At 62.0% G+C, this 25,098-nt stretch overlaps 1 protein-coding gene across 1 annotated transcript in view; it reads right to left on the bottom strand.

The window, feature by feature from the left end:
• Positions 1 to 451: 451 nt before the first annotated feature.
• The window catches only part of KCNQ1 (potassium voltage-gated channel subfamily Q member 1), a 381,610-nt gene continuing 356,963 nt past the window's right edge, over positions 452 to 25,098 (bottom strand). Inside the window, exon 16 of the mRNA XM_027531884.1 lies at positions 452 to 1,684. Within this exon, the coding sequence (XP_027387685.1) occupies positions 1,454 to 1,684 (231 nt within the window). The 3' untranslated portion in view covers positions 452 to 1,453. The remainder of the gene's footprint in view (positions 1,685 to 25,098) is intronic.

Raw genomic sequence — 25,098 nt, 5'->3', positions numbered from 1 at the left:
GGGGGCCATGACCCCACCTGATCACCACTTCCCCCTTGAAGCGTCACAAGCCTGGGGAGGGGGATGGGTCTCATGAGGCACTATCAGGGAAAGCTTCCTGCAGGAGTGGGCTTTGAGCCTGGCTGGAGACCAAGGGAATGGTTTTAACTGATGGAGAGGGGATGGGAGACTCTCCCAGAAAAGGCTCCCGCAGGAGCAAAGCTCAGACGGTGGGCTGGGGTCTGACCTGGGTTGGGGTGGGCAGGAGCAGCCTGGCCTCAAGGTGCTCCTGGGTCCCAGAACCCCCAGGCTAGTGGGTTGGGGCTTCCAGCCCCCTCCTCTCACCGAGGTGGGCGCCGATAGGGTGAGGAGTGCTGGGGTATTGAGGGGTGGGTGACAGCTCTGTGGGGGGATAGGTGGTCCCAAAGATGGGTGCTTGCTCCCCCAGGAGTGGAGGCGAGAACAGGGCAGGTTAAATTTTGTGATTCCACATTTATTAGGAAAAACCTGAATAATTAAGAATCAAAATCACACCGTGAAATTCATTAAAGCACAGATTCCAAATCACCACAGATTATTCTGATTTGGTGGGGCGGAGCGCCCGGGAGGACACATGTCTTGTTAGAGATGGTGATGCCCGTCTGCTCCCCTGCGGTCGGGGGTGGGGTGACCGTCTGTCCAGCTGCTCGGACCAGGAGGGACCTGGAGGCAGGGCCTGCATGTGGAGGCGGCTCGGGGCCCCTTCTCTTTTCTCCGGAATGGGTAGGAGAAGCTGCCAGTCCAGAGTGGGGGGCCTGAGCACCCCTATTCTGCTGCTGGACAGAGTGAAGAGCTCTGGGCAGTGGTGGGCCTGTCCCTCCCATTGGAAGCTGTGGCCTCAGGAGCCGCTCCCCAGCTCCTGCCGGGGTCAGCATCTCTGGGGTGTCAGGGAGCCAGGCCCACTCCGGGGTCCTGGGACGGGCTCTCAGGCCACGATCGAGCCTCGACTGTGGGCCTCCTTTGTTTGGCTGGGCTGGGCCTGCCCTGCCCTGCCTGCCTTCTCTACGAGTCCCCCTGGGTCCTGGATCTGAGACTGGGGAAGGGTCTTCACAGACCCTGTCCAGGCTGTCCCCCGTCTCCCCGCAGGCAGCCCCTGGGGCCGGCACACAGCCCTGCTGCCTCCTGGCCGTACGTGGGACAGACCGCCGGCCTTGCCCTGAGTGTCACACCAGCGATGTGGGCCCCCTGGTCTCAGAGCCGAGAGCTGCCCCCCCGACACCCAGCCGAAGTCTAGTACCTGCCGGCTGGGAAGGGGCAGTCTCGGCGAGCCCCCCAGTCCAGGCCAGGGAGCCGCGCGACCCACTGGGTGTCAGGGGCCTGGTGGAGCGGGACCGCGCCCTCCGGCCTTTGAGAGGTGGCCGAGGCCCGGTGGAGCCGTGCTGGATGGGGGACGGGCCTCCCGCAGGCCTCCCCTCTCAGGGGCCCTGTGCCCCCATCACGAGCCCTCGTCGGGCCCCCCATGGGGCACGGTCAGCTGTTCGTAGGTGGGCAGCGCGTTGCTGGGCAGGAAGAGCTCGGGGTTGATGGAGCCGCCGCTTGAAGGCTGGACGGCCTGGGCCCCTGCTGTGCTGGGGGGCCGGCCCGCAGGGGGGCCTCCGTTCTGCAGTGCGAGCAGCTGGTGCAGCATGTCTGTGATGAGCACCAGCCTCTGGTCCAACTGAGTTACCTGTGGGGACAGGAGCAGAGGTGAACCGGCGGCGGGGCAGCGGCGGGGCGGCCTCGGGTCGGGGCTCCCTGAGGGTGGGCGGGGCGGCCTGTTTATGGAACACGCACGTGTGTGTCTGTGGCGTCTGTGGCCCCTGTGCGTGTCTGTGTGTGTGCACACGCGTGCCCTGAGGAGTCTTGCTCAGCAGCCCTCGCCTGAGACTGGGGTTGAGTGGCTATCTCTGCCGAAGGGCTCCCGGTCACAGGGCGGGGCTCCTCCTCGACCCACTCCCCTCCACGCCCCCAACAGGGCTCGTGCCCCAGGCTGTCCCGTCGTCCCAGCCCTGTTCCCGACTCACTAGAGGACTCACTAGTCCCTGGAAAACCCAGACCCTGTCCATGCCAATGCCCAAGGGTCAGCCAGGGCCACATCCCCACCACACTTCTACCAAAGCCTTTCCTGCATTGAACACAGGGTTGCCCAGCCCACAAGGTGGAGTTGCCCATGAAACTGGAGGGCAGCTGGAGGCAGGATGGACCTGGGGCCACAGGTGCTTAGCAGGTGTGGCTGATGGCCAGAGGGGGACGGGGCTGATGTGAGCCCGGCGGGAAGAGGAGGCCAGGGCCCTCCAAGCAGGGGTGGGGAACAGAACATGACCCCAAGTGGGCCAGACTGTGGGGGGAGGCACGGCTGTCCCCGGGGCCTGTAGCACTCTTGGGAGCTGTTCCGCTGTGGGCTCCGTCAGAAAATAATATCCACTCTGGGGACCTGGAACCCTGGGGAGCCTTGGAATGGCAGAGCAGGGAGAAGAGGCAGCTGGATGGTCAGGGATAAGGGCCAGGCCCCAGGAGCACTGAGCTGCCCCGTGGGAGAGCATGTCTGGGGGTGAGAGCCCCATGGCGGCTCGGCCAAGGCTCAGCGCGGGGCCGAGCACAGGCAGGCGGAGCTGGCTGGGGCCGGCCGTCCACCCGGACACACGCGGGATTCGAGATATAGGCAGTGTGTGCCATCGCGGCCAGACTCCCGGGCACCCATCTGGGCCCACTGCCCTCCATAGTCTCCCCACCGCGGGGCCGCATGGAGCTGGGTGCCGGCCAAGCGGGTTGGCCCTGGGAAGACAGTAGGGTGAGGAGGCCGTGGACCCTGTGTAGCCAGGTCCCAGGGGGCCCAGGTCAGGCTTCCCGGGGCTGGGGGCAGGCCATAGCCTCCCTCCTGTGGGGGACACTGAGTCAGGGGGAGGAGTGGGGCTGGCTGGGCGGGGATGAGAAGACAGGTCTCTCCCGGGGCCCCAGGAGAAGGGTCTCATTTGGGGTCTCTGGTTGGGACCGCTGCAGCCCCCACCCCCAGGTTCCTTGTTGGGAAGACCTGTGTGCCGTGGAAGGGTGGTTCATGAGGACGAAAGCAGACACTCCTGGGAGGGGGCCCAAGCTGGGGGTCCAAGCTGGGCTTAGAAGAAGCAAGTGCTCCTGGGAGAGGGGCCAGAGGGGCCTATGGCGGGGACTTGCCCATCATCACCTCCAAACCCTGCCCTTCTCACTGGCCCAAGATTGCTGGGCCCTGCTGCCGGCAGGACTGGACCCCCAGTCCCAAAGCCGCCCTGGGAGATCCGTCGGGAGGACCCTGGGTGCTCAGTAGCCTTGAACGAGCCTTGCACACGGCTGGTCCGGGCAAGACTTCATGTTGCTTCACTGCGCGGGCCCCAGCTTGGGTATTGATTGGTTTGGCCTCAATTAAAGCCCCAAATACATGACGGAAGAAAATCTGTGGTTTCATACATTTTCACTTTAGGGCGCTTGAACATCAAAAGTGCCCAGAAAGGCAAGTGGGTCTGGAAGCCTCCGTGGGGGTGTTCTCGGGAAAAGAGGAAATGGAAGGAGGGCTGGGATTCAGGAAGGGGTGGGGTCCTGGGCCTGGCTGGAGAAGGGGCCCGTCCCAGGGGCTGTCAGCGCGGGCGAGCTCGCCCTTGAGGTCTCCCGGGGCCCTTCTTGCTGCCCTTGGCCCTCGGGTGCCAAGCCCACCTCGGCCCCTTGGGCTGCTGCTCACGTCAGGGGGGTTTCGAGGGGCTTACTGGCATCTCGGTTCCACTAGGCAGACTGCTGGGGACTTGGGGGAGCTGGGATCTGGGTCAGAATCCCAGAGTCAGCCCAAAGCCTGGGCCTCCCTCCTTCTCATACAGGAGAGGAGTGGGTCTGGGGAGGAGTGTGAATTGTCACAGCTGGTGTGATGGGAGAGACAGTGGGGAAGTGGGGAAGCGGGGAAGCTGGCCGACACACCCAGACCCTGCCAGACCCTCCCGGCCATCACGCCATCCCCCTGGTTCTCCAGCCACCCTCTGGGCGCCCCTGCAGGGTCCTCTGGACACAGATCCTCTCCTTCACTCGCCGCGTCCAGCTTCAGGCTGTGGTGAGCAGCAGGTGGGCCGGATCCCCCGCCCTGAGCCAGGCCCCCTCCGAAGGCTCCATGGGTGAGCCCGTACCACCCGGGCCTGCCTGCTGCTCGCCGCTGGCCCCCTGAGCCCACCCCGCCCTGCCTGCCCTGCACAGTGGCCGATGCCCCGGCCCCGCCGTGTGGGGTGAGCCTGGCCAGGCGGGTCTGGGGGCCACGTGAGGTGCCGCCCTAAGCCCTGGCTGAAGGGTCTCCTGTCTGGGCCCCAGTTTCTCAGCTGAGAAGTGGGGGATCCTGCTCCCCCCTGGAGGGTTTTCTTAAGGATGGAGCAGGACAGGCGTGTAGGAGCCTGTGCACACGGGTCAGCGAGCAAGCCTCGCTTCTCCAGGCTGAGCGCGTCCCAGGGAGATGGTTCCTGGTCACCTCCCCGCCCCCCTCCACCCCTGGCTCTGAGCAGAGAGCCTGTATCTCACTTCATATTTGATGGCGAGCACTTTCTGAGCAACTTCACTTTGACTTTTCACTTTCATGCATTGGAGAAGGAAATGGCAACCCACTCCAGTGTTCTTGCCTGGAGAATCCCAGGGACGGCGGAGCCTGGTGGGCTGCCGTCTATGGGGTCACACAGAGTCGGACATGACTGAAGCGACTTAGCAGCAGCAGCAGCAGCAGCAGCAGCAGCTGCGAGCACATTGGAAAAGACCCTGATGCTGGCAAAGATGGAGGGCAGGAGGAGGAGCAGGGGGCAGCAGAGGATGAGACGGTCGGATGGCATCACCGACTCCATGGACAGGAGTGTGAGCAAGCTCCGGGAGATAGCAGAGGACAGGGAAGCCCATCGGGCTGCAGTCCACGGGGTCCCAAAGCATCGGGCACGACTGAGTGACTGAACGACAACTGTGAGAACGTCAGCCGGCTGGAGGGAGCGGCCTGAGCCGGGCCCCTGCTGCAGAGAAGTCACCGGTCCAGGCGGGTGCCCAGGGCAGGCGCCGCCACCTTCAGCGGGAAGGCAGTGCCTATTGTGGGCACAGGGCGGCGTGCCCCAGGAAGCACGGGGGCACATCAGTTTGGGGGATCTTGAGTCTCGTCACTATTTGCAATTTGATAGTGACGAAAAGGGCAAGGCCGACAAAGCGCCCTTGTTCCCTGCCTCAACTCACCAAGTTAATAACCATAAGACGACTCACGGCCCTCGGAAGAGAAAAAGAGCAATTAGAATAACAGCCAGTTCGAAAGCCCCAGGCGGCTGATGATCAAACCCAAGGCGACGGGCTCCCTGTTTGATGTGGTTATGAATTTGTTTTCAAAAGAAAATCTTGAAAAAGAGTCTTTCAAGGGACATTTTGCAGAACCTGCTCGGCCCTGATCCCAGCTCTGGACCCGCCAGTGGTGCCGGCCAAAGATGGGCGGGAGACGGGCCGTGACTGCCTGTGGCTCACGGGGAGGAGCCCCAGGCCCTGGGGGCAGCTTGGGGGGCCAGGGTCCCTTTGGGGCCATCTGAAGGCGGGGTGGGGCTCCTCTCGGGACAGCCCAGGACCCTCTGCGGGGTCACGGGACACAAGTCCTCTGGGCGCTCCCTTTGTCTGCACCCTCTCCTGGACCGACGGTCACGGAGCCGTTCTCAGGGGGCGATGCTCAACACCAGGCATTGAGCTGGACACATCCAGCTGGGCTGCAGAGAGCTGGGGATTCCAGGTAGGTAAGGAGGCGCGGGGGAGCCTGAAGCCTGGTGAGCCCTGCCCAAGCACAGGGATGGGCCTGCGGACACGGCCGTGATGCTCAGGCCCACTCCATCTTCCGGCAGGCCTCCCGCCATGGCTCTAAGCCCCCTCTCCCCGCCCCCTCCACAGACCGCAGGGAGGTTGGGAGCAAAAAGCCGGGGGCAGGGGCACAGAGGGGCTGCCGCCGGCCTGGCTGCCTTCCCCCTTGCGCCCTGGCCGCAGGCCTGCACGGCCCAGCACTGCCCAGCTCACAAGCCGCTGCTCCCAGCTGCCCCTGAGCCCACAGGCAGGTGACCCGGCGGAGGCCCCGAGGCCTTGAACTTCTGGGCGTGGTTGAGGGGCCCGGTTGTGCCCACCCAACAGTGGGGCAGGTCTGGAGACCCACGGCAGGGGTGCTGAGCCCGCCAAGTGGGGGACTGTCCAGCCAGGAAGGGAGCCCCAGGCTGGCGGGCTCAGAGCAGAAGCCCACCTACCTGCTCTGCGCGGGGCTAGAGTCACACCTCCAGGTCCCCTGGGTGGGCAGCTCCCCCCTGCTGCCCCTCGCATGCATACAGTTAGTGAGAAGCCCCCAGCACGGGGCAGGACGCAGGGCAGGACTCGGGGTGTGTCGAGTGCTGCTTGGCGGACGAGGGGCCCGCGCTTGCCCCTACTAAAGAGTCTGGCCGCAGCCTCGGACGTCGGGCCCCACTGGACACGGGAAGGACTCAGTCTGAGAGGGCGACCCTGCCCCTCTGGGCCTAGCGGCTGCAGAGTGAGTTTCAGGCGGTGGTCCCAGGCCCATCCCCCACCCCCCGCCCGGGACTCCTGGGTTCTCTGTCCCCATAGAATGCCCTTTCTCCCCCCGCCCCGACCCTGGCCCTCATTCTGCAGCCTGGTGAGGGAGGGGAGTAGGTGTCCCTGTGACCTACAACCTTTGCCCCCGTGCCCTTCGGTGCATGCAGGTAACACTGAGCACCGATGTCAAGGGCAGGGGGTGCCACTGAGAGAGAGCAGCAAGGAGAGGGGCACCGGCTGCAGCCCTGGTGTCCTCTGGCCCTTCCCCACTGACCAGGACGGGAGGTCACCCTGCTGTGACCACCGTGGTCTGCTGACCCCTGAGCCTGGGTGCACAGGCTCAGGCCAGGGACACACCCAGGACCCGCACGCGCGGCCCTACGGGGCCTCAGGCCTGAACACAGACCGTGAAACCACGGCTTTCCTGCCCTTCTGCTGAGGCCCCTGCCTCTCAGCACCCACCCTGTCCCTTCCATTCTCATCTCAGCACCCACAGCTCCACAGCTCCCAGCCCAGGCCAGAGTGCCGATTTTATATGCTAGGACTATTGCAGTAGCCTGCCAGCCGGCCTCCCCCTGCAATGTGCTTCTACACGGCAGTTCTTCTGAAATACAAACCCGCTCACGTCACATACCCTCCTGAGCTCCCCTCTCACTCCCGGGAGAAGCCTGAGTCCCTCATGTGGCCTCAGACCCGTCTCCCTTTGCTTTCTGGCCTCCAACCCCCAACCCTTCTTTGGGCTTCCCTAGTGGCTCCTGCAAGGCGGGAGACACTGGAGACGTGGGTTTGATCCCTGAGTTGGGAAGATCCCTTGGAGGAGGGCATGGCAACCCAATCCAGTATTCCTGCCTGGAGAATCCCATGGGCAGATGAGCCTGGTGGGCTATAGTCCATGGGGTTGCAAAGAGTAGGGCACAACTGAACGACTTAGCACGCCCTCACGCGTGCATCCACCCTCGTTCCCTCCTCGCTGACTCCAGGCGACTTTACTGGTCCTTAAACACGGTGGCACGTGCCTGTGCCAGGCCTGGCCTTTTCTCCTGCTGCTCGCCCGCCTGCATCAGCCACCCCCACCCTCAGATCTCACCAGAGGCACTGATCTGAGGCCCTCTCCCTCCTCTGCCACAGCCTTCCCCTTGCCCGTACTTCCTCCAAGGCCCTTGGCGTGGGGTTACGTCTGCCCGTCCTCGTCTGTGCCTCCCATTAGAATTAGGCCCAAGGAGCCCTGCTCCTCTGTTGGTCTGGCTGGCACACAGGGGCCCTATTCACACGTGTGGAACAAACACGCTGGAAGCTCCCCGGCCCAGAGCCTGGACCCCAGAGTCCCCAGGAGCCCTCCTACCAAGGAGGAAGGGGGTGGAGGTGCAGGGCACCCACCGCCTGGGCCCAGCTGTCCCCGGAGGTCCCTGCCCAGTGGCAGCCAGACCTGGCCCCAGACCACGCACGGGGCCTGTGGGTCCTGCTCCCGGCGCCGGGCCTCCCCGACTCCTTGGGGCTTGGGAACACCCCTCCCCCATGGCAAGAGCACGGGAATAACGCCCATAAATCACCCTTTCGTTAGAGCCCATGGGGCTGGCTGGTCTCACAGAGCTGGGTATGAGTGGAAATAGATCACAGCGCTTCATAACGTCGTGATTTATGGCAAGAGACGGTGTAATTGTGTTTATGACTTTGTCTTAGTGCTTTAGCTCTTGGAGAAAAGTCAGCCATCGTTCTAGCTGCTGAGGTTTTACTGCCCGTCCCCAGGGCGGCCAGTCGGCCGGCCGAGCTCTTGGTCCGGTGGCACAAGGCGCACCCAGGTGGCCCAGGAGACGGCCTCGGAGCCGGGCCCATGGCAGCCGGGCCGGGCCAGGGTGTGTGCCCTGTGGTCCGTGGGAGGCCCCCACATGCATTCTGGGTGTGTGGGCCCCACGGCAGTGGGGCAGGGTCCTCAGGAGGGCCTGGGCAGTAGACAGGCTCCTGGGCTCATGTTCTGCCTCTGCCTCTTTGGTGGGATGACCTTGACCTTGCCTCCCCGAACTCAGTTTCCTCATCTGTAAAATGGGCATGTTGGTTGAGTCTCCCTCAGGAGGATGTTGTAAGGATTAACTGAATGAACACAAGAAACCGCTGGAAAGGGGGGTTGGCATCCAGCAAACACGGATTAAGTCTCCCGTTGACCATTGTTGTAACTACTGTTAGCAATCTGCATGTGTCCAGCGTGGCCTGAGGGCTGGTTGGCATGTGTGTGCACAGACGTGTGTGCACAGATATGTGTGCACACGAGTGCTCCAACTTTATAAGACCAGGGAGACTGAATGTGCAAGAGTGCCTAGGCCGTCTTCACACAGTTCCTTTGCACAAGACCACCAGATCATTCCCTGAGCTGCCCAAGGGTGCACGTGTATCTGTCTGGACCTCGGGCCCCTAGGCCTTGGCACGTGCCACGGAAGTGAGCACGCTGGCACTAGGCAGTGAAGCTGCTGGGAGGGGGCCGCTCAGAGGGCGAGCTGTGCCGCTCAGCACAGGGACTGCCTGGGGGCCAATCGAACTCTCCTAACTGGGAGACAGGCCTCTGGGACCCGCGGTCACCAACACACCAGCCCTTCTCCTGTTCCCCAGGGTCTTCTGTTCAGGTGGAGTCCAGGCGGGGGTGAGCCTTGGCCAGAAGATGTGGGCGATGGGGCAGCCATTGTGCCCTGACCCCCGGAACGCGTGCCTTGGTTTGGCCTCACACATCAGCCAGGGTGGGCATTTCAGAGGCTGCAGACTGAGGACTGTGTCCCAGCGGGTCCTGCAAACCTCTCACTCTTCTGCCTACAGGGCGGCAGCTGGTCTGAGCCATCACCCGAGTCAGTCACCCCTCAGCCGGGTCCTTGGCACAGCATGGCCAACGACCTGGTCACCCCCAGACCCCTCTGGGGGCCTGTGTGTCCCTGGTTGGCCCTTGCAGACCACCCCTTAGGAGGACAGGCTGCTTCCCTCTGAGAGATGGCTGTGATGGGAGCAAGACCCTTCTGCCTGCCCCACAGACACACACTTGCCTGGGGGCAGCCCCACAGGTGCCTGGGCTCTGCTGGGGATGCCCCAGCAGTGACTCGGTCCAGCTTGACCATTGAGTGGGGTGGACCTTGGGATCTCTATCATAAGCCACGCCCACCTGCCCCGTGCTCACCCACCAGGACAACCTCGCCTGCCCTCCACACCCAGCCCAAGGACCCCCACCTGCCTGCACCCGTCCACGCAGACACCCTCAGCACTGCAGCCCAGCTCTGCGTGCTCCCCGAGGCCACTCCGTCTTCACTGGTGAGCAGGTCTCACAGCACCTTGGCCCAGCAGGTTCCAAAAGGAACTCCGACTCGCCCTGGGCCTGCCCACGTCTCAGAAAGGGGCGCCGACACCACACAGAGAAGCATTGGATCCGCCTGGCGCTCACCCATGCCCGACCTGTTCTCTAGGGCACACGCTCTGAATCCAGCCTCCCGAGCAGCCCCTGCCCAGTCCAGTGGCATCCCCGGCCAGCGCTGTTGTGATCACCTCTACTGGACTTGTCCACCTGCCTCCTGTTCGCTCCAGGCAGCAGCCAGGCTGAGCTGCCTCCCTTCAAAGGACTGCCAGTGTACCCAGAGTGAAATCCAACCTCCTGCCGAAGCCTCTGAGCTCTGCGGCCCCCCCACAGCCCTCCCTGAGCACCCCTACTCTGTCTCTCAGATCCTGAGCACAGCCCCCTTGATCACGCCCCAGGATTTTTGCACTTGCCATTTCCTCTGCCTGAAAAACCGTTCTCCACCACAACATACAACCTCAGCTCAGGTGTTAGGAGCGGGCTTCCTTTCCATCACTGAAACCTCCTGTGGCAGCTAAGACTTGGACGGTCATGTCCCCAGAGGGGACATGTTCCCAGAACCTGGAACATAGTACGGATTAAGTGTTGTTGTGTTCAGTCGCTAAATTGGGTCTGACTCTTTGCTACCCCATGGGCTGCAACATGCCACGCTTCCCTGTCCTGCACCAGCCCCCAGAGATTGCTCAGACTCATGTCCATTGAGTCGGTGATGCCATCCAACCATCTCATCCTCTGTCACTCCCGTCTCTTCCCACCTTCAATCTTTCCCAGCATCAGGGTCTTTTCCAATGAGTCAGCTCTTTGCATCAGGTAGCCAAAGGATTGGAGCTTCAGCTTCAGCATCCATCCTTCCAGTGAATATTCAGGGTTGATTTCCTCCAGGATGGACTGGTTGGATATCCTTTCAGTCCAAGGGACTCTCAAGAGTCTTCTCCGGCACCACAGCTCAAAGGCATTGGTTCATGTGGAATAGAGTTGGTGCTTCACAAATATTTGCTGGATGAATAAAGAGCCCTCTGCCGCCTCCCAGGGCCCCAGGACTGGGGTGGGGGCTGTGCAGGTCCCCCAAGCCCACAGCCTGTTCCCTCCCCAGGGTGGCACTGGCCAGGCCTTTCATCGTCATTGACTCGTAAGGGGTCTTCGTATCATGAGAAAGTTTGTCCTCTGACACGGACATCATGACTGTTTGCCCACAGCGTGCTACTGGTCTCGTGAATCGGTTTATGGCAGTTATGATTATTATTTTTGGTCTGGTCATACAGAAGTTTTATTTAGTTCTTCACTTTTTATGTAGTCAGAGTTATTTATCTTTTTCTTTGTGGCTTCTAGATTTTCTGCATGCTTGGAGTAGCCTTCCCCATTCCTACCTCGAAGCAATTTTTTTTTTCTAGAATTTTTTAGATTTTTACCATTAAATCGTTGAATGGTGTGGGGCTCACTTGAGCTTCGAGACGGGTTTTCAGCGATCGGCCTGTCGATCTTCCCTGAAGCCTGCAGTTCCCTGAAGGATGGAACATTCTTTTTATAGGTGCTTTGCAGCCTGTAGTGAACCGTCTTGATCATGGCAGCCTTACGATGTGTTTTGCTAGCGGGTGGCAGGGCTGTCCTTTGTGGGGGTGAGGACGCTGGGGGCTCTGTCTAGGGCGTCCAGCAGTGGTCGTGGTCAGGGGGACGTGGGCCAGCTCAGCTGGGCAACCTCAGTGACCTCTGCCCTCGGCCCCACAGATCTCGCTCCTCTGTTCAGAACTCTGTGAGACCCGCCGTGGGGTCTGAACAGAGAAGGAAGTCCTGGCCGGGGGTCCAGGCGGTCAGCCCTCCCCGAGGCAGCTCCAGCGGGAGGCCTCCCCTCTGCCCTGCCCCCGCCGCCAGGCTGTCTCCCTGGATTCTCGCGCGGCTCACGCCCTCAGCCCATCCACATTTCTGTTCACGTCTCCCCTCCCCACGAGGCCGCCCTGGGCCCTGAGCTGAATGCTGTGACCTGCCTGCGGGCCTCTGCCCACTCCTTTCCCTCCAGGACGCTCGCTGACATTACTGGTTTCCTTACTCGATGTTCTGTCTCTCCCTGCCCCCTCCTCGCACCGAGGGCGGGAGCCCCGTGGGGGGCTCTGCGTGTACCGTGTTCACCGACGTGCCCCATCCACGCTGCTGGACACGGAGCCACGCCCTCCCTCCCCCCGCAGCTCCGTGGGGCCACGTCTGTGCCCAGAGTCCACAACCACTGCCCTGCGTGGACCCCGGGGAGGAGGTGCCTGCGGCAGCTTGCAGAGTCAGGGGCCCTGGGCCGGGCACACGGCTTCCTGGGCTGCACAGAAGCCTCTTTGCTTGCCCCCACCCCACTGCTGGAAGGGGGCCTGGGTCGTGGGGAGCAGGATACACAGAGGCCAGGAAGCTGCTCATGGCCACGTGGTGGGTGGGCCAGGCAGGGGGCGGCGACTGGCCCTGGACGTGTGTGGCTGGGTCTCCCAGTGGGCTGGCCAGCCCCTAGCTGGGGCCTCAGGGGGGTCCTGCGGGCAGAGGCTAAGCGGGGGCCGCCCGCCCTGCCTGCATCGGGCAGCCCCAGGCTGGCTGGCTGAGCCGCCCTGCTCGGGGCCGGGCGAGCGGGAATGTAGGGCAGGCTGGAAAAAGGCGCTGGAAGCCGAGAGGCCGTGTTTGTGTTGGCGGCGGGCGGAGGCCCCACCTGCATTTGATTCTCCCCCGCCTCCCCCTTCCTCGCTGCCCCTCTGACGAGCCTCGAAGTCCCGGAAGCCAGGGACGCTGGGCAGAACACTTTGTACCAGGAGCCAGTGCGCGCTCGGCTGGCCCAGCCAAACACCAGGCCTGGGCAGGCGGGCGGGCAGGTGGGCAGGGGCCGCCCAGTGTCTCCATCGTCACAGTTCCATCTGCCCCTGGCTGCCCTCTGGGACCCCTCATCTCGGGCCCCTGGTGCCAGGGCACGGGCAGCTCAGGAGTGCTGGGCCCATCAGCCCACAGGCCGCCCAGCAGCGCCCCTGAGGTCTGCTCGCCCTCTGTGAGCTCCACATCCAGCAGCCCTCCCTCTGCCCTCACACCCTGTCTGTCCCCTGGTGGGACCCCTGCCGGCCGCCCGACAGCTCTTGGACAAAGACCCAGCCCCATCTTGGCCAGAGGGTCCCCGCAGACTGGGCCCAGTGTCTTAGCCTGGCCACTGCCCCTCCCTGCCCTGCATCGGCTCTGTCAGTCCCTTGGATGTGCGGTGCCCACCTCTGTGCCCAGGGCCTTTGCACTAGCTGGTCCACTTGCTGGAACATTCCACCCCTCTCCTGAGCCAGCAGACCATCTCATTCCTCAGGCCCCAAGGTGAGGGTCTCCTCCAGAAAAGGCCCCCCGGCTCCATCTGCCTGCCATCACCTCCCTGACCGACCCCTCACAGCCACTCTAGTCTGCCTGGGTACTGGTTTCATCCTCTGCTTCCTAAACATCCGCCTCCCTGAAATCCGGGACACTGCCAGGCTGTCCACACCCACGATGGGCTGGGGGACTTTGGGCCTCAGTCCCCTCCCTGCAGCTCAGAATGGAGATTGATGCGTCTGTGGTTGGAATTCCTGGGGGGCGGCGGTCTAGCTCCCCTGGACAGCTTCTCGGGCCTGCGGGGCGTCTCAGGGAAGAAGGAGGCCCCGTGTGCCCCCAGGCCCCCAGCACCTCCCAGCTGCCTCTGACCGCTTCCCCTGCACCCACCGCCCAGCATGGCTTTTCCTCGCCGCTCTGCGGCCCCTCACCTGTCCCCGCTCAGTCCTGAACCGTGTCCTTTCTTCGGACACCTGCACAGCTTCCCACTGTTCCCTGACCGCCCAGGCCCCGGAGCCCCTTCCCCAGGCAGCTGGGGCCTGTTGACCTCTGGCCCGCTGGCCTCCAGGACAGCGCCTGTGTGCCCCCTGCCCTCGCCCCTCCAGCAATACACTCTGCCCAGCTGGACGTCTTGCAGTTAAATCAGCCCCCTTACAAGAGTTTGCAAGATGTAACTAGCTGGGTTGTACTGTTCAAAACCATAATCCCTTAAAAGTAAAAAACATTGTGACGAAACGTCCCCCTTTGGCCTGCCTGGCCCGTCTGACTGTGGTCCGCCCCTCACCAGGGGATCACCTTAGCGATCTGCTGTTTATCCTTCCGGCCATTTTAAAACAGGAGCACGCGCCTGCAACGCAGTATCCGTCCAGGTGGGCTTAGCAGATCAGTAACCTGAGAAGCTGGGCCCTCTGCATGCTCCCTTTCACTAGCACAGGCTGGGGGCCCGCCATGTGGAGACATGTCCGCTGAGCCCGCTCCTCGGGCCGAGGTGCATGGGCCTCTCCACGGGGCTCTGGAAATGCCACCGTGGCTGAGCCCTTGGACTGGGAGGCTGACCGCCCCTGGGAGTGCCAGGCGGGGGGCCCCCTCTCTAGGATCGGTCCTGGCGAGGCTGCCCTGCAGGGGCGCTTCCACATGGCTCCCTGACAGTCTGCCCCAGCCCTGCGCCCCTTCCCCATCCCACTCTGCTCCCTGATCTGGGCGAGAGGAGCCCCTGACCCAGCCCGCCCTCTGAGCGCACCCAGGCACCTCAGCCTTCTCCCCTCTCCCAGGAGGGAGATGTTAAAACAGGGCTCCCCATGGCCACAGAGTCAAGGCCAGGGTCACTGCAGTGGCCCCAAAACTGTCACGATCTGGCCGGGTTCGCCTCGCTGCCCCAGACCCGTGGGCCTCCTGTCCAGGCCCCAAGTTGCCACAGGCTCTTTGCACCTGCTGTCCCTGAAGGGAGGTTCTTTCCCGACAACCTTCAAGCTGCCTCTGTCCTCTGAGTACCCTCTCAGGGCTGCCTGCCCACTCTTTCTGAGGGACTCCCCTGCCCTGGCACCCCTGCGACGACGCTCAGCTCCTGGAAGGCAGGGCTTCTGCTGGGCAGCACTGTCATGGTGGGCCCGTGCCCAGCGTACCACAGTGCTCAGTAGGGACCTTCAGGACAGTGCATGAGCCCAGCGGAGCCCCCACGGCCCAGATCAGCCACGGGCAGGGCGACCAGCAGAGGGGTGCAGGGCTTGACTGGTGTGCATTCATTCTGGTGTGTGTGAGCACGTGTGTGTGTGCACGTGTGTGCACAATTCCACCAGGGCTGTGCTGGGCCCTACACTGGGGAGTGGGGGAGACCTGGGAGCTGGCTCATGGGGCGGGATCCAGGGTGGTGTCCAGGGCTGGGGGGCTGGAAGAGTGGACATACAGGCTGACCACCTCCAGTCCAGGGGGCCGTGCCTGGGTGCCCTCCAGGTGCCAAGGGGTCCAGTCTCCCTGCCCTTCCTGCCTTGGTCCAGGCCGAGAAACGGTGGCCCCACAACTCAGCGGGCCAGGGCCAGGGCCGTGGAGGCAGCTGTCAGAGACAGGAGGGCCGCCCCCGGGGCCCACGTCCAGGACGGCCCTGTCCCCCACTTCTGGCTCCTGCTTCTAGGCCCGGACTTCCTGAGACAGCTCCTCTGAGGCTGGACCCGAGCTGGGGACTGGGTGGGGGGCTCGGGGACAGGGGTGCAGCCCTGGGGTCTGGAAGAGCCCGGTGGGGAAGGTGAGGGGGAACCAGTGCCTTCCAGGGGAAGTGGCCGGGTTTCCACCTGTCCAGGGCCGGGCCCTGCCCTTTCCCTGGATCTGGGGGCCTGGCTGGGGGCTCAGCTGGGCCTCCCCACCTCTTGGGCATGACCACACCCTCCTAAGCCTGTTTTCTCCCCGTTCGGGGGGGCCCACAGCCTGTGAGCCAGAAGCCGCCGGGCCCCACGCTCCCCTACGCAGCACGGGCTCCCTCCCTGCCTCTGCTGGTCTCCCGGTCTCCCCTGCTCTTGGTGGGGGCAGCCCCTGCAGATGGAAGACAGGCCCCGGGGTCCCGTCCCTTCCTCTCTGCCCCACTCCCTCCTCCGTGCTTTTCCTCACGGCCGTCTGAGGGCCGCCCTTGCCCCAGCCTGCATTCTGCTCACCTTACCCTGACGAGTCCCTCGCATCACTGGGTCGTGACCCACCCACGTGGGCATGTGGCCCCGGGGGCTCTGCGCGGTCACCTGGCTATGCAGGTGGCCTGTGTGGGGTGGCCTGTGTGGCTGAGGGCCTGCTGCTGCACCAGCTACCCCCACCCCGAGACCCCTGTCCAGGAAGTGGGTGAGGAGGTGGGGAGCAGGCCAGGCCAGGGCCTGGGAGCTCCAGCCCCACCTGAACCCACTGGGCGGGTCCCTCCCTGCTCTGCTCCCAGCCCTCTCCCCGGCCCGTCCTGGCCCCCTGGCCCACCTTCCCTCCTGCCACCTGTGTGCGGTTCAGAGTGGCTCCCCTCCTGCCGGGTCCCCAGCCACGTGCAAACGTGAGACCTGGCCTCCCTGGCCCCTCCCTGTGCCTGTGTTTCTGCCTCTGCAGGGCGAGGATGCAGAGGGATGCCGCCCGAGCGATGGAGGCTCACACCTGCCCCTGGTAGGGCACTGCCTCTGCCCCATCCATCTCCAAAGCTCCGGGACCCTGGCGGGCCCCCCGCAGCTCCCTCCCACCCTGGGAACTAGGCTGGTGAGCAGGCTGCCCTCACTGTCCCCACTTCCGCACGCGAGCGCCCACCTCTATCCAGCCGCCACAGCTTTGGGGTGCCTGGCCCTGGTCCCTAGGTGTGTGGCCCAGTGGCCAGGGCCCTGGAGGGGCCAGGGCGGGCTGACTTCGGGGTGGGTCAGAGGCCGGAGGGCCGCTGAGTGGTGGGGGCTCCCAGGAAGTCCCACAATGCTCGGAAGGTGAGCGGAAGTTTGGGGAGGCCTCCACCCCAGAACGAGGCCCTGGGCTGGCCCTCGGCCCACCTGGCCTAGGCTGACCTGAGGCTGATGAGAGATTCAGGCCGTCCTGGGATCCCCACCCACCCTTCCTGCTCCTGGGGCAGAGAGGAAGAGCTCCTTGGGACACGGCCTGGGTGGGGGGGACCCATGCTGAGCAGACTGGGTGTGGTCGGAGGCCTCTGTGATGACCTGGCTCAGCCCACGGGTGCCTGTTGGTGCCTGGGTCTGGGGGCCTTGGAGACCATCCTGGGTACCCCTGGGGTCACAGCTCCGGGAGGCCCACCCCGGCAGGAGGCCCGGTCCCCCTGTCAACCTGGGTTAAAAGTGGGCAGGCAGTGCCCACTGTGAACCCGACCCTCTCCCTGCTGCCCTGACCCGCACCGCCCGCCCCAGCCCTCTGCCACCTGGGGGGCTCCTGTGTGGGGACCAGCCGGCCCCCAGCCTGCGGACACGTCTGGCTGCCTGGTCACCCGTGCGTCATCTCGTCCCAAACCCGAGGACACACTTAATCTTCTGACCAGCTCCACCTCCTCCCCGTCCTCTCCCCCATTCTGGAGTTTTCGCAGCATCAGCAGAAACCCGCCCGAAGAGAGCTCCCATGAGTCTCCATCTTTCATCCCCAATTCCTGACCCATAGGCAACCCCTCAACCCTCTCCGCTGTCTCTTGGCTTCACCTCAGTATTTCTGAACCACATGCTTATATGGCTATTCCTTGCTTTTAAAGTTTCAGACATTATCTAGAGACCACTTAACCCGGAGAGATGCAGGTTTTTCACAGCTCCTGCCCCCTGCCATTCCCCCATCCTCTCAATACAGTTATACTGCAGTTATAGGCTAAATAAATACTTACTGCTTGCATTTGACATACACATTATGCAACTTACATCACTATGCAACGGCTATCTTCAGCCAAGTCATGTGGTGTAGGATGATAACCTTTCGTTTTCCCTCGGGTAAAACATTTTCTACGATTTGCTTAGTTTTCAGCGCATCTCTCACTAGTTCATTCCTGACCTCTCTGCCAGAGTTGTAAAGCTTCTACTCATTCTGCTGAGAACAGCAGCAATCTACCAGCCTTACTGTTTTTCTTCTGGAAGTTTCTTCCTAGGGCCCTAGAAGGATTAGTTACTCTCTAGGCCTGCTAAATCGTTGTAATGCCAGACTTTCTTCCCCCCATCTTGTTGTGAACATCCTTGGCCTCTTTTTTGGAGTGGGGTGTTGGAGTCCCCTGGTTCTTGAATGCTGTGTTTCTCCCATCTTGGTTTCCCCTTCCTTTTTCTGGAGCACGTCCTCAAATAGCTTTCTGAGAAAAGTATGTGGCAGGCAAAGCTTCTGGCTACGCATGTCTGAAACTTTCGTTTACTCTCAGATCTGTGCATGTGAGTGGGTAGAGAATCCCAGATTGAAAATAAACTCTTTCGGGTGCTTCAGACAGTGAGGTCGACAGAGAGAAGGCCCCTGAATCCTGTTGCAGTGCTGTGCATGCTTCAGCCCTGCACGCTCCAGCTCAGCTGGGACCCCATGGGTGGTAGATTTGTTGTTGTTCAGTCGCTAAGTTGTGGCCAACTCTTTGCGACCCCATGGACTGCAGCACCCCGGGCCTCCCTGTTCCTCATCATCTCTCAGAGTTTGCCCAAGTTCATGTCCATTGAATTGGTGATGCCATCCAACCATCTCATCCTCTGCCACCCTCTTCTTCTGCAGTCAATCTTTCCCAGCATGGGTGGCAGAATTCTCTCTTGATTAGGCTGCCACCAGTTTCATCATCTAAGCAACAGCTGGGATCAAGCCTCTTGCCCTGACTCTTGTCCATCGTCTCACTAGCTGCTCTCTCTGCCTCTCCACACCCAACCCTCAAACTTGTGCACTCAGAAACATGTACATCAGAGCATGTCACCTCTGGGCTTAGAGCTGAAAACCCACCTCCAGCTTCTGATTGAGTGAAAAGAAATGCAAACTCCCTGTGCGGGCTGTCAGGGCCCAGTCTGGCCCCTACCAGCACCCCACTGCCACCTCATCCCACTAACCCAAGTCCCGCTTGCCCGGGAGCCGTTGTGCCCCAGTATTCCAGGCTCTCACCCCAGCCCGCCGCAGCACACTAAAGGTTTGCTGAATGGCTTAGTGAATGGGTGAGTGAGTGAGTCCCTCTCAGCCCGAACCAGAACCGAGGAGCTGCCCAAGGCCCCGGGGGTGGGGCTCAGACCCTGGTCAGCAGCAGCATCGGTGTCAGGAGGGGTCAGGCCGCCTTTCCCCTGCTTCTGGGCGTCTGTCCGGCTCACAGCCCACTCTTGCTTGGTTTCTGCTTCCACGCCACCTCCTTGGAGACCCCCCCGCCCAGCTCCTCCACTGCTCCCTTGCCGCCAATCTGCTCTCCCCCACCCCCCGCTCCTGTCCTGCTGCCCGGGAACTCGGCGCCCCACCCCTCAGCTTGCTGACTTCTGGTCCACCTCTCCCTGGACTGAGTTTCCTGAGGAAGGGGTCTGCACGGCCTCCCCAGCACGTGGGGCCACTTCTGGCCTCCAGTCAGTGCCTGAGTCACTGAGTCAACAGACCCGGGTGGAGGCCGGGCTGGGGCCCGACACCAGAGATGCTCTGGGAGCCCCACTTCCCGGTTCCCTCTCTGCTCTGCCCTGGGCCCCCTGGAGGAGGAGGCGAGGTGGGCTGGGCAAGCCCCTGCCCCCACCCCACGTGCCCCAGAGCCCCTTCCCCGACAGCTGCAGAGCTGTGGTGGGGGGTGAGGGGGAGACCTGCGGGAGGCGGCAGCAGGCGTGGGGGCAGGGCGCGGAGCCGGGCCTGGCGAGCCCTCCACCGCCGCTGTCCTCCGAGTTTCCGTGACTGTCTGTGCGTAACCGCACGGCGGTTTCCATCGGCGCTGCCAAGTGGCGGCTGCCGGGCCTGGCCTGGGTTCTGATCCCCGACAAGCCTGCTCTCTGTCAGGCAGCTCTGGGGAGCTGGGGAGCACGGTCATGGGGGGGGGGTTGCAAAGGGTTAAGCTGCCCTCCACCACCCCATCTCATTTCTCAAAGGCCAGGCCCTCTTTCCTTCCAAGTCACAGCTGACATGAAAAACAATAGCACTCCCTCGGAGAGGCTCTACTGCGGGCTGGACGGCCCCCCGCCCCCCAATAATTACTCAAGACATTGGCATGAGCCAGGCCTGGTTAGGTAACAGGCTGCTTGCTCCGGAGACTTATAACTCACAGGCAGCTACACATGATCTCTGCAGACAACAAAATCGTTTCCAGGATGGTGGGGAGGGCGAGGCCTCGGGGAGAGGGTCTGGGGCGGGGGTTGTGCTGGAGGGGCTGGGAGCAGGCCAGGTGGGGGTGGGTGTGAGGGAGGGCCTCCCGGGGGCCCCAGGGCTGCAGCCTTGGGACTGGGGAACCGCAGAAGCGATGGTGGGGAGTAGCTCCCTGCCCTCTCCCTACTCCGACTGCCACCGGTGCCCCCACCCCCGGAGGGTGAGCCTCCCCAGCCCTGTCTGTTCCCGAGCGAGGCATGGAAGACTCTCATTCATACTGAAGTGCGAATGACTAACTGCATTGGGCACACCTCCTCCCCCCGCCCCCCGTGGAAGATAACTAATTGTCTGTTTACTGTCCGTGGCCCCATTGAACACGACTCCCTCAAGGGCAGGTCCACATACTTTCCCCTCCGTGTTCCCGGCGCCTAGTACATAGCAGACATTCAGAAAATATTTGTTGAAGATGACTCCTAACCCAAAGAAGGGAGCATCGCTGGTGTAACTGCGGGCACACGGGGCGGGGCCTCCGGCAGCCGGTGCCAGAGAGATGCTGGCAAGGGGAGGACTCGGACGGCCCTGCTCCCCTCCCCCGCCTGGGCCCCTGAAAGCTCCCGCAGGAAACGCCCATTTCCCTGGAAGGACGCTGAGCCGAGGCGGGTGGAGGACTCCGAGCGTGTGGGCCGCCCCTGTCGGCCTGGGTGTGCTCCCGGCAGGGCGTCGACGCCCAGCCAGCCTGCTGCCCCGCTCCGGCCCGGCCTCAGCCCCGGCTTGGGAAGCGGCGCCCCCCGCCCTCTCCGGGTTCCACTTGCTGTGTGACTGTCTCTGGGCACACGGCTGTCCCCCTGCGGGTCTGAGCTCGGCCTCAGGCCCCAGGCTGAGGCCAAGCCTGCCAGTCCTCCTGCACCGTCCCCGCGCACGGACTGAGGTGTGGACGGCAGAGCCGGCGGGCAGCACTCTGGCCAGGCCCCTCTCTGGGTACAGCCAGCTTCTACAGCCAACACCCAGCCGCCCCTGTCCCGAACGCCCCCCTCCTCCTCCTCCCAGGCCACCAGGGTTTATGGGGCACCTGCTGTGCTCCGGCACGGGGGCCTGCTGACCCAGGCAGTGGATCCGGACACCCGATCAGGTCAGCACAGGGTCTGGTGGGCTCAGAGAGGACACAGCGGTAGTGTGGACTCAGGCCCGGGGAGGAAACGCATGGCCCTGCGTGGCCGCACCCAGGGGGACGTCCCGGACTGGCTTCCCATCCTCCCCGCAGTCACCATGCCTCAGCTTCTGGGACGCCCCGGGTTACTCTGCGGGAACTCTCTTTGGGGTGACCTCACCCTTCAGATGCCACCTCCCGGCAGCCCTTTCAGCCTCGCCAACACCTCCTCGGAGCCTCACACCCCAGCTGCAAGCAAGTCCCCCCAACAGACGTCTCAGACACATGTCACCTCCTCCTACGCTGTGTTCCCTGCTAGGAACCACGACTGTGGCCAAACCTGAGCTGGGGGATCTTCTCTGAGGACACCCCACTCCCACCCCCACATCCAACCTGTCTCTAAGCCTGAGGACTCCACCCCGGCACGACTCCTGCGGCGTCTTTCTTTCTGCAGGTGACTCTCTCCCCCGCCTGTCCCCCAGGGCTCTGGCCCCTCACTGCTCTCCCCGTCTCCTCTGGCTGCCCTGGCATCACCCCACGTGTCCTCTTGTGCAAAGTGCCTATTACGAGTGTGCACGCGTGTGAGAGACTGGCTGGGGGGGTAATGCCGTATAGCTTCAGTTCAGTTCAGTTCAGTTCATTCCAGTCGCTCAGTCGTGTCCGACTCTTTGTGACCCCATGGACTGCGGCACGCCAGGCCTCCCTGTCTATCACCAACTCCCAGAGCTTGCTCACACTCATGTCCATGGAGTCGGTGATGCCATCCAACCATCCAACTGTATAGCTTGTAACGAAAATGAGCCGTTCAAGGACTTCCCTTGAAGTGGTGGTCTGGTGGCTCAGACCCTGCGCTCTCTATAAAGGACACCAAGGTTCGATCCCTGGCCAGGGAACTAGATCCCGTGTGCTGCAACTAAGAGTTCACAAGCTGTGACTGAAGACCCCATGTGCCGCCTCAAAGACCAAAGGCCCTGCATGCCGCCACTAAGACCGGGCGTGGCCAAGTAAATGAATGAACATTAAACAAATGAACTGTTCAGATCCGTGTGCACACCTGTGCCGTCCATGGGGCAGCTACTTTTAAGGCTTCCCTTTGGCAATTCCCGTATCAGCCTCGAGGAACCATACTATCATTGTCGTAGTATTTCCTGGACTATTATTGCCATGTTATTTCTTGATTTGACCACTTCAGACATCTTTTGTATAGTTCCTTCTCTGGAGGGTGAGAATTGAGCCTTCTCAATGCACCAGCCATGTGCCCCCTCCCTCTCATCTCCCAGGCTTGCTTCACCATTACTGTGGCTCAGTGCACAAGGCCATCTGTGCCCAGTGCCCAGCCAGCCCCCTTGGGGCCTCAGTGCCACCCCTGTTTCCTAGCATCACCTTCCTTGGGGTGACCATGGGCACTTTCAGAAGCCCTTGGCACCAGGTTTGATTTTGAACCCACCCTGCCTCCCTTGTCTTCCTCTGTCCTCATTTGCTACCTTGCTGGACCACCTTCTCCATAACTTTCTAGGAAAAAGTACAGAAAGTAAACTTCATGAACTCCTGTGTGTTTTCAGACGTGCTTTCGTGGACGCCTCTCTCTTGGTAGATACTTTGGCTGGGTATAGAACTGTACTTTCCTTTGGAAGGCTGGAGGCGTCTTTGTAAGTCTTCTCTACTGAAAACCAACCTGTTCTGAAGCCCCTGATGGGGCAGATCCCCTATTACTTCTTTGGGAAGATTCTGGAGGACAGGACACCGTGGCCGCCTTTCAGTCCAAGTCCCCCCTGGGCTCCCCCTTCCTTCGCTGCTTCCTCTCCTCGGCCGTCTCTCACCTCCCTTTCTGGAACACCCAGGCGCTGGATGTTGAATCTCCTTGGACTGAGTCTCCATGCTTCTTGGCTGTTCCTCCTATTTTCCATCTCTCTGTCTTTATTCCACTTTCTGGGAGATTTACTTCAATCTTTTACTGTGTGCTTTTTTTAAAAATTCAGCAGCATATTTTACATTTCCAAGAGCTCTTTCTGGTTCTCTAATTGTTTCTGTTTCACAGCATCCTGTTCTGGCTTAATGATTACATTATCCTCTTGAATTTCAGAGTGACCTTACAGATGCAACATTCTTCATACAGCCCCAATGCCTAATGTCCTCGGGGTGCCCACTGCGCTCACCCTGAGTGTCCCCTCCTGGTCTGCTCCTGCCTCTTTCTCCTCCCCTCCTCCCCCGCCTCTGTGCTCAGCCCTCTACACCCTCACAGATGCACAAGGCAGGCCTGGTCCTCGCTGCCTTGGGGTCTTTGCATGCGTGGCTCCTTGTCTAGAAGGCTGTCTCCATCCCTCTGCTTAGCCGAGCTAATCTCCACTCATGCTTCCTCAGATGACTTCAGTAACTTCCTGGGCAGCATCATAACCTCTGTTCCTTGTCTCTTTAGCTCTGCTTGTAGCACTCAGCATGATCCTTTCTGTTTTCCTGGTTTTACTGAGATATAATTGACATGTTGCAGTTCAGTCGCTCAGTCATGTCTGAGTCTTTGCGACCCCATGGACTGCAGCATGCCAGGCTTCCCTGTCCTTCACTATCTCTTGGAGCTTGCTCAGACTCATGTTCACCAAGCTGGTGATGCCATCCATCCATCTCATCCTCTGTCGCCCGCTTCTCCTCTGTGCAGTGTCAGGCCCTGCCCCTGCCCCCTGCAGCGTAACCTACACCAGGGCGGGGTCTGGTCTGTCACCTCCTCTGCTGTATCCCAGGGCTCAGCGCGTGTGTCAGTCACATCACTACCCTGACAAGCTACCACAAACCTAGCAATACATGCACTTATTCTCTTATGGCTCTGGAGGTCAGGAGCCTTCCCGGGTGAAAGCCAAGGTGTCGTGAGGCCTACGTTCCCTGTGGAGGCTCCAGAAGGGAATGTCTCCTGGCCTTTTGCTGCTTCTAGAGGTGCCTGCATCCTTGGCTCGTGGCCCATGTGTCTACTTCCAAAGCAGCATGTGGCATCTTTTCTCTCTGACCTCTGCTTCTGTTGTCCTAGCCCCTTCTCTGACTCTGACGCTCTGCTCTCCCTCTCATAAGGACCCTTGCTATGGCATTGGGCTCACCTGGATAATCCAGGGTGATTCCCCACCTCAAGAGCCTTCACTTGGCTGCATCTTCAAAGTCCCCTTTGCTGTGTGAGGTCACAGGTTCACATGCGTGGGCACCAGGACAGGGGCATCTTCGGGGGCTGTTGTGTGACCTCAGTGTGTTTATATGCTTGCCGAACAGGGACACTGTTCCAGGGCCGGATGACTGGTCTCCTGTGGGTCGGGGGGCCGGGGGGGGTGCTTAAAGGGACAGACACCTCAAGGACCAGGCAGGGAAGGGGAAGGTGACCCTGGCAAAGAGATGGAGAACAAGTGGACGGAGCCTCTGAGCAGCCCAAAGGACTTCGAGGGGACAACACCAGAACCCCTGTCAAAGCTCCAGGAGCTGCCATGAGAAGTCTAGAACCTCAACAAGGGCAGAGGACACTGTGGTGCCCGGGCTGGACAGGCTCTTCCCCAGGCACTCCTCTTTGGCATCCCCTGCCCTCCTCTGTTCTGGCTCAGGCCTGGTGCACGCCCGTCCCACCTGAACCCCACCGGCCAGCCTCCAGGCTCCTGGCTCCCACAGTCAGAGCCACAATTCACATCACACAGCAGCCTCGCCTGAAACCTGGCCATAGCTGCCCCTGGGCTGGCTTGAAGACCCAAGGGGCGGGGTCCTCACCCAGCCCCCCTTACTTCACCCGGCCAGGCCCTCTGTCCACTTTCTGTTCTCACGCACCACACTGCTGCCCTGCCTGTGCTGTGCCCTCTGCCCCTGGTACCACACAGCTGGGAGGTGGAGGAGGCCCCAGCTCCAAAGCTCCCCCAATCTGCAGGGGCTTACCCCTGAGACAAGGGTCATCAGATGCTTGCGGGGTCTGACCCCAGCCCGCGGGGCCCGGAGCCTCAACGCAGGTGAGCTCACAGCCGAGGAGGCAGACTTGGGGGCTCGGCATAGATGCGTGGTCCTTGGAGAAATACAAAGGGACGTCTACAGAAGGAATGGGCCTCAGGGCCGACTG

This window comes from Bos indicus x Bos taurus, chromosome 29, assembly GCF_003369695.1.
Source record: "Bos indicus x Bos taurus breed Angus x Brahman F1 hybrid chromosome 29, Bos_hybrid_MaternalHap_v2.0, whole genome shotgun sequence".
In the NCBI taxonomy this organism is placed as follows: domain Eukaryota; kingdom Metazoa; phylum Chordata; class Mammalia; order Artiodactyla; family Bovidae; genus Bos; species Bos indicus x Bos taurus.
The sequence above is the reverse complement of the archived record's forward strand: the minus strand, read 5'-3'. Positions and strand labels throughout refer to the sequence as shown.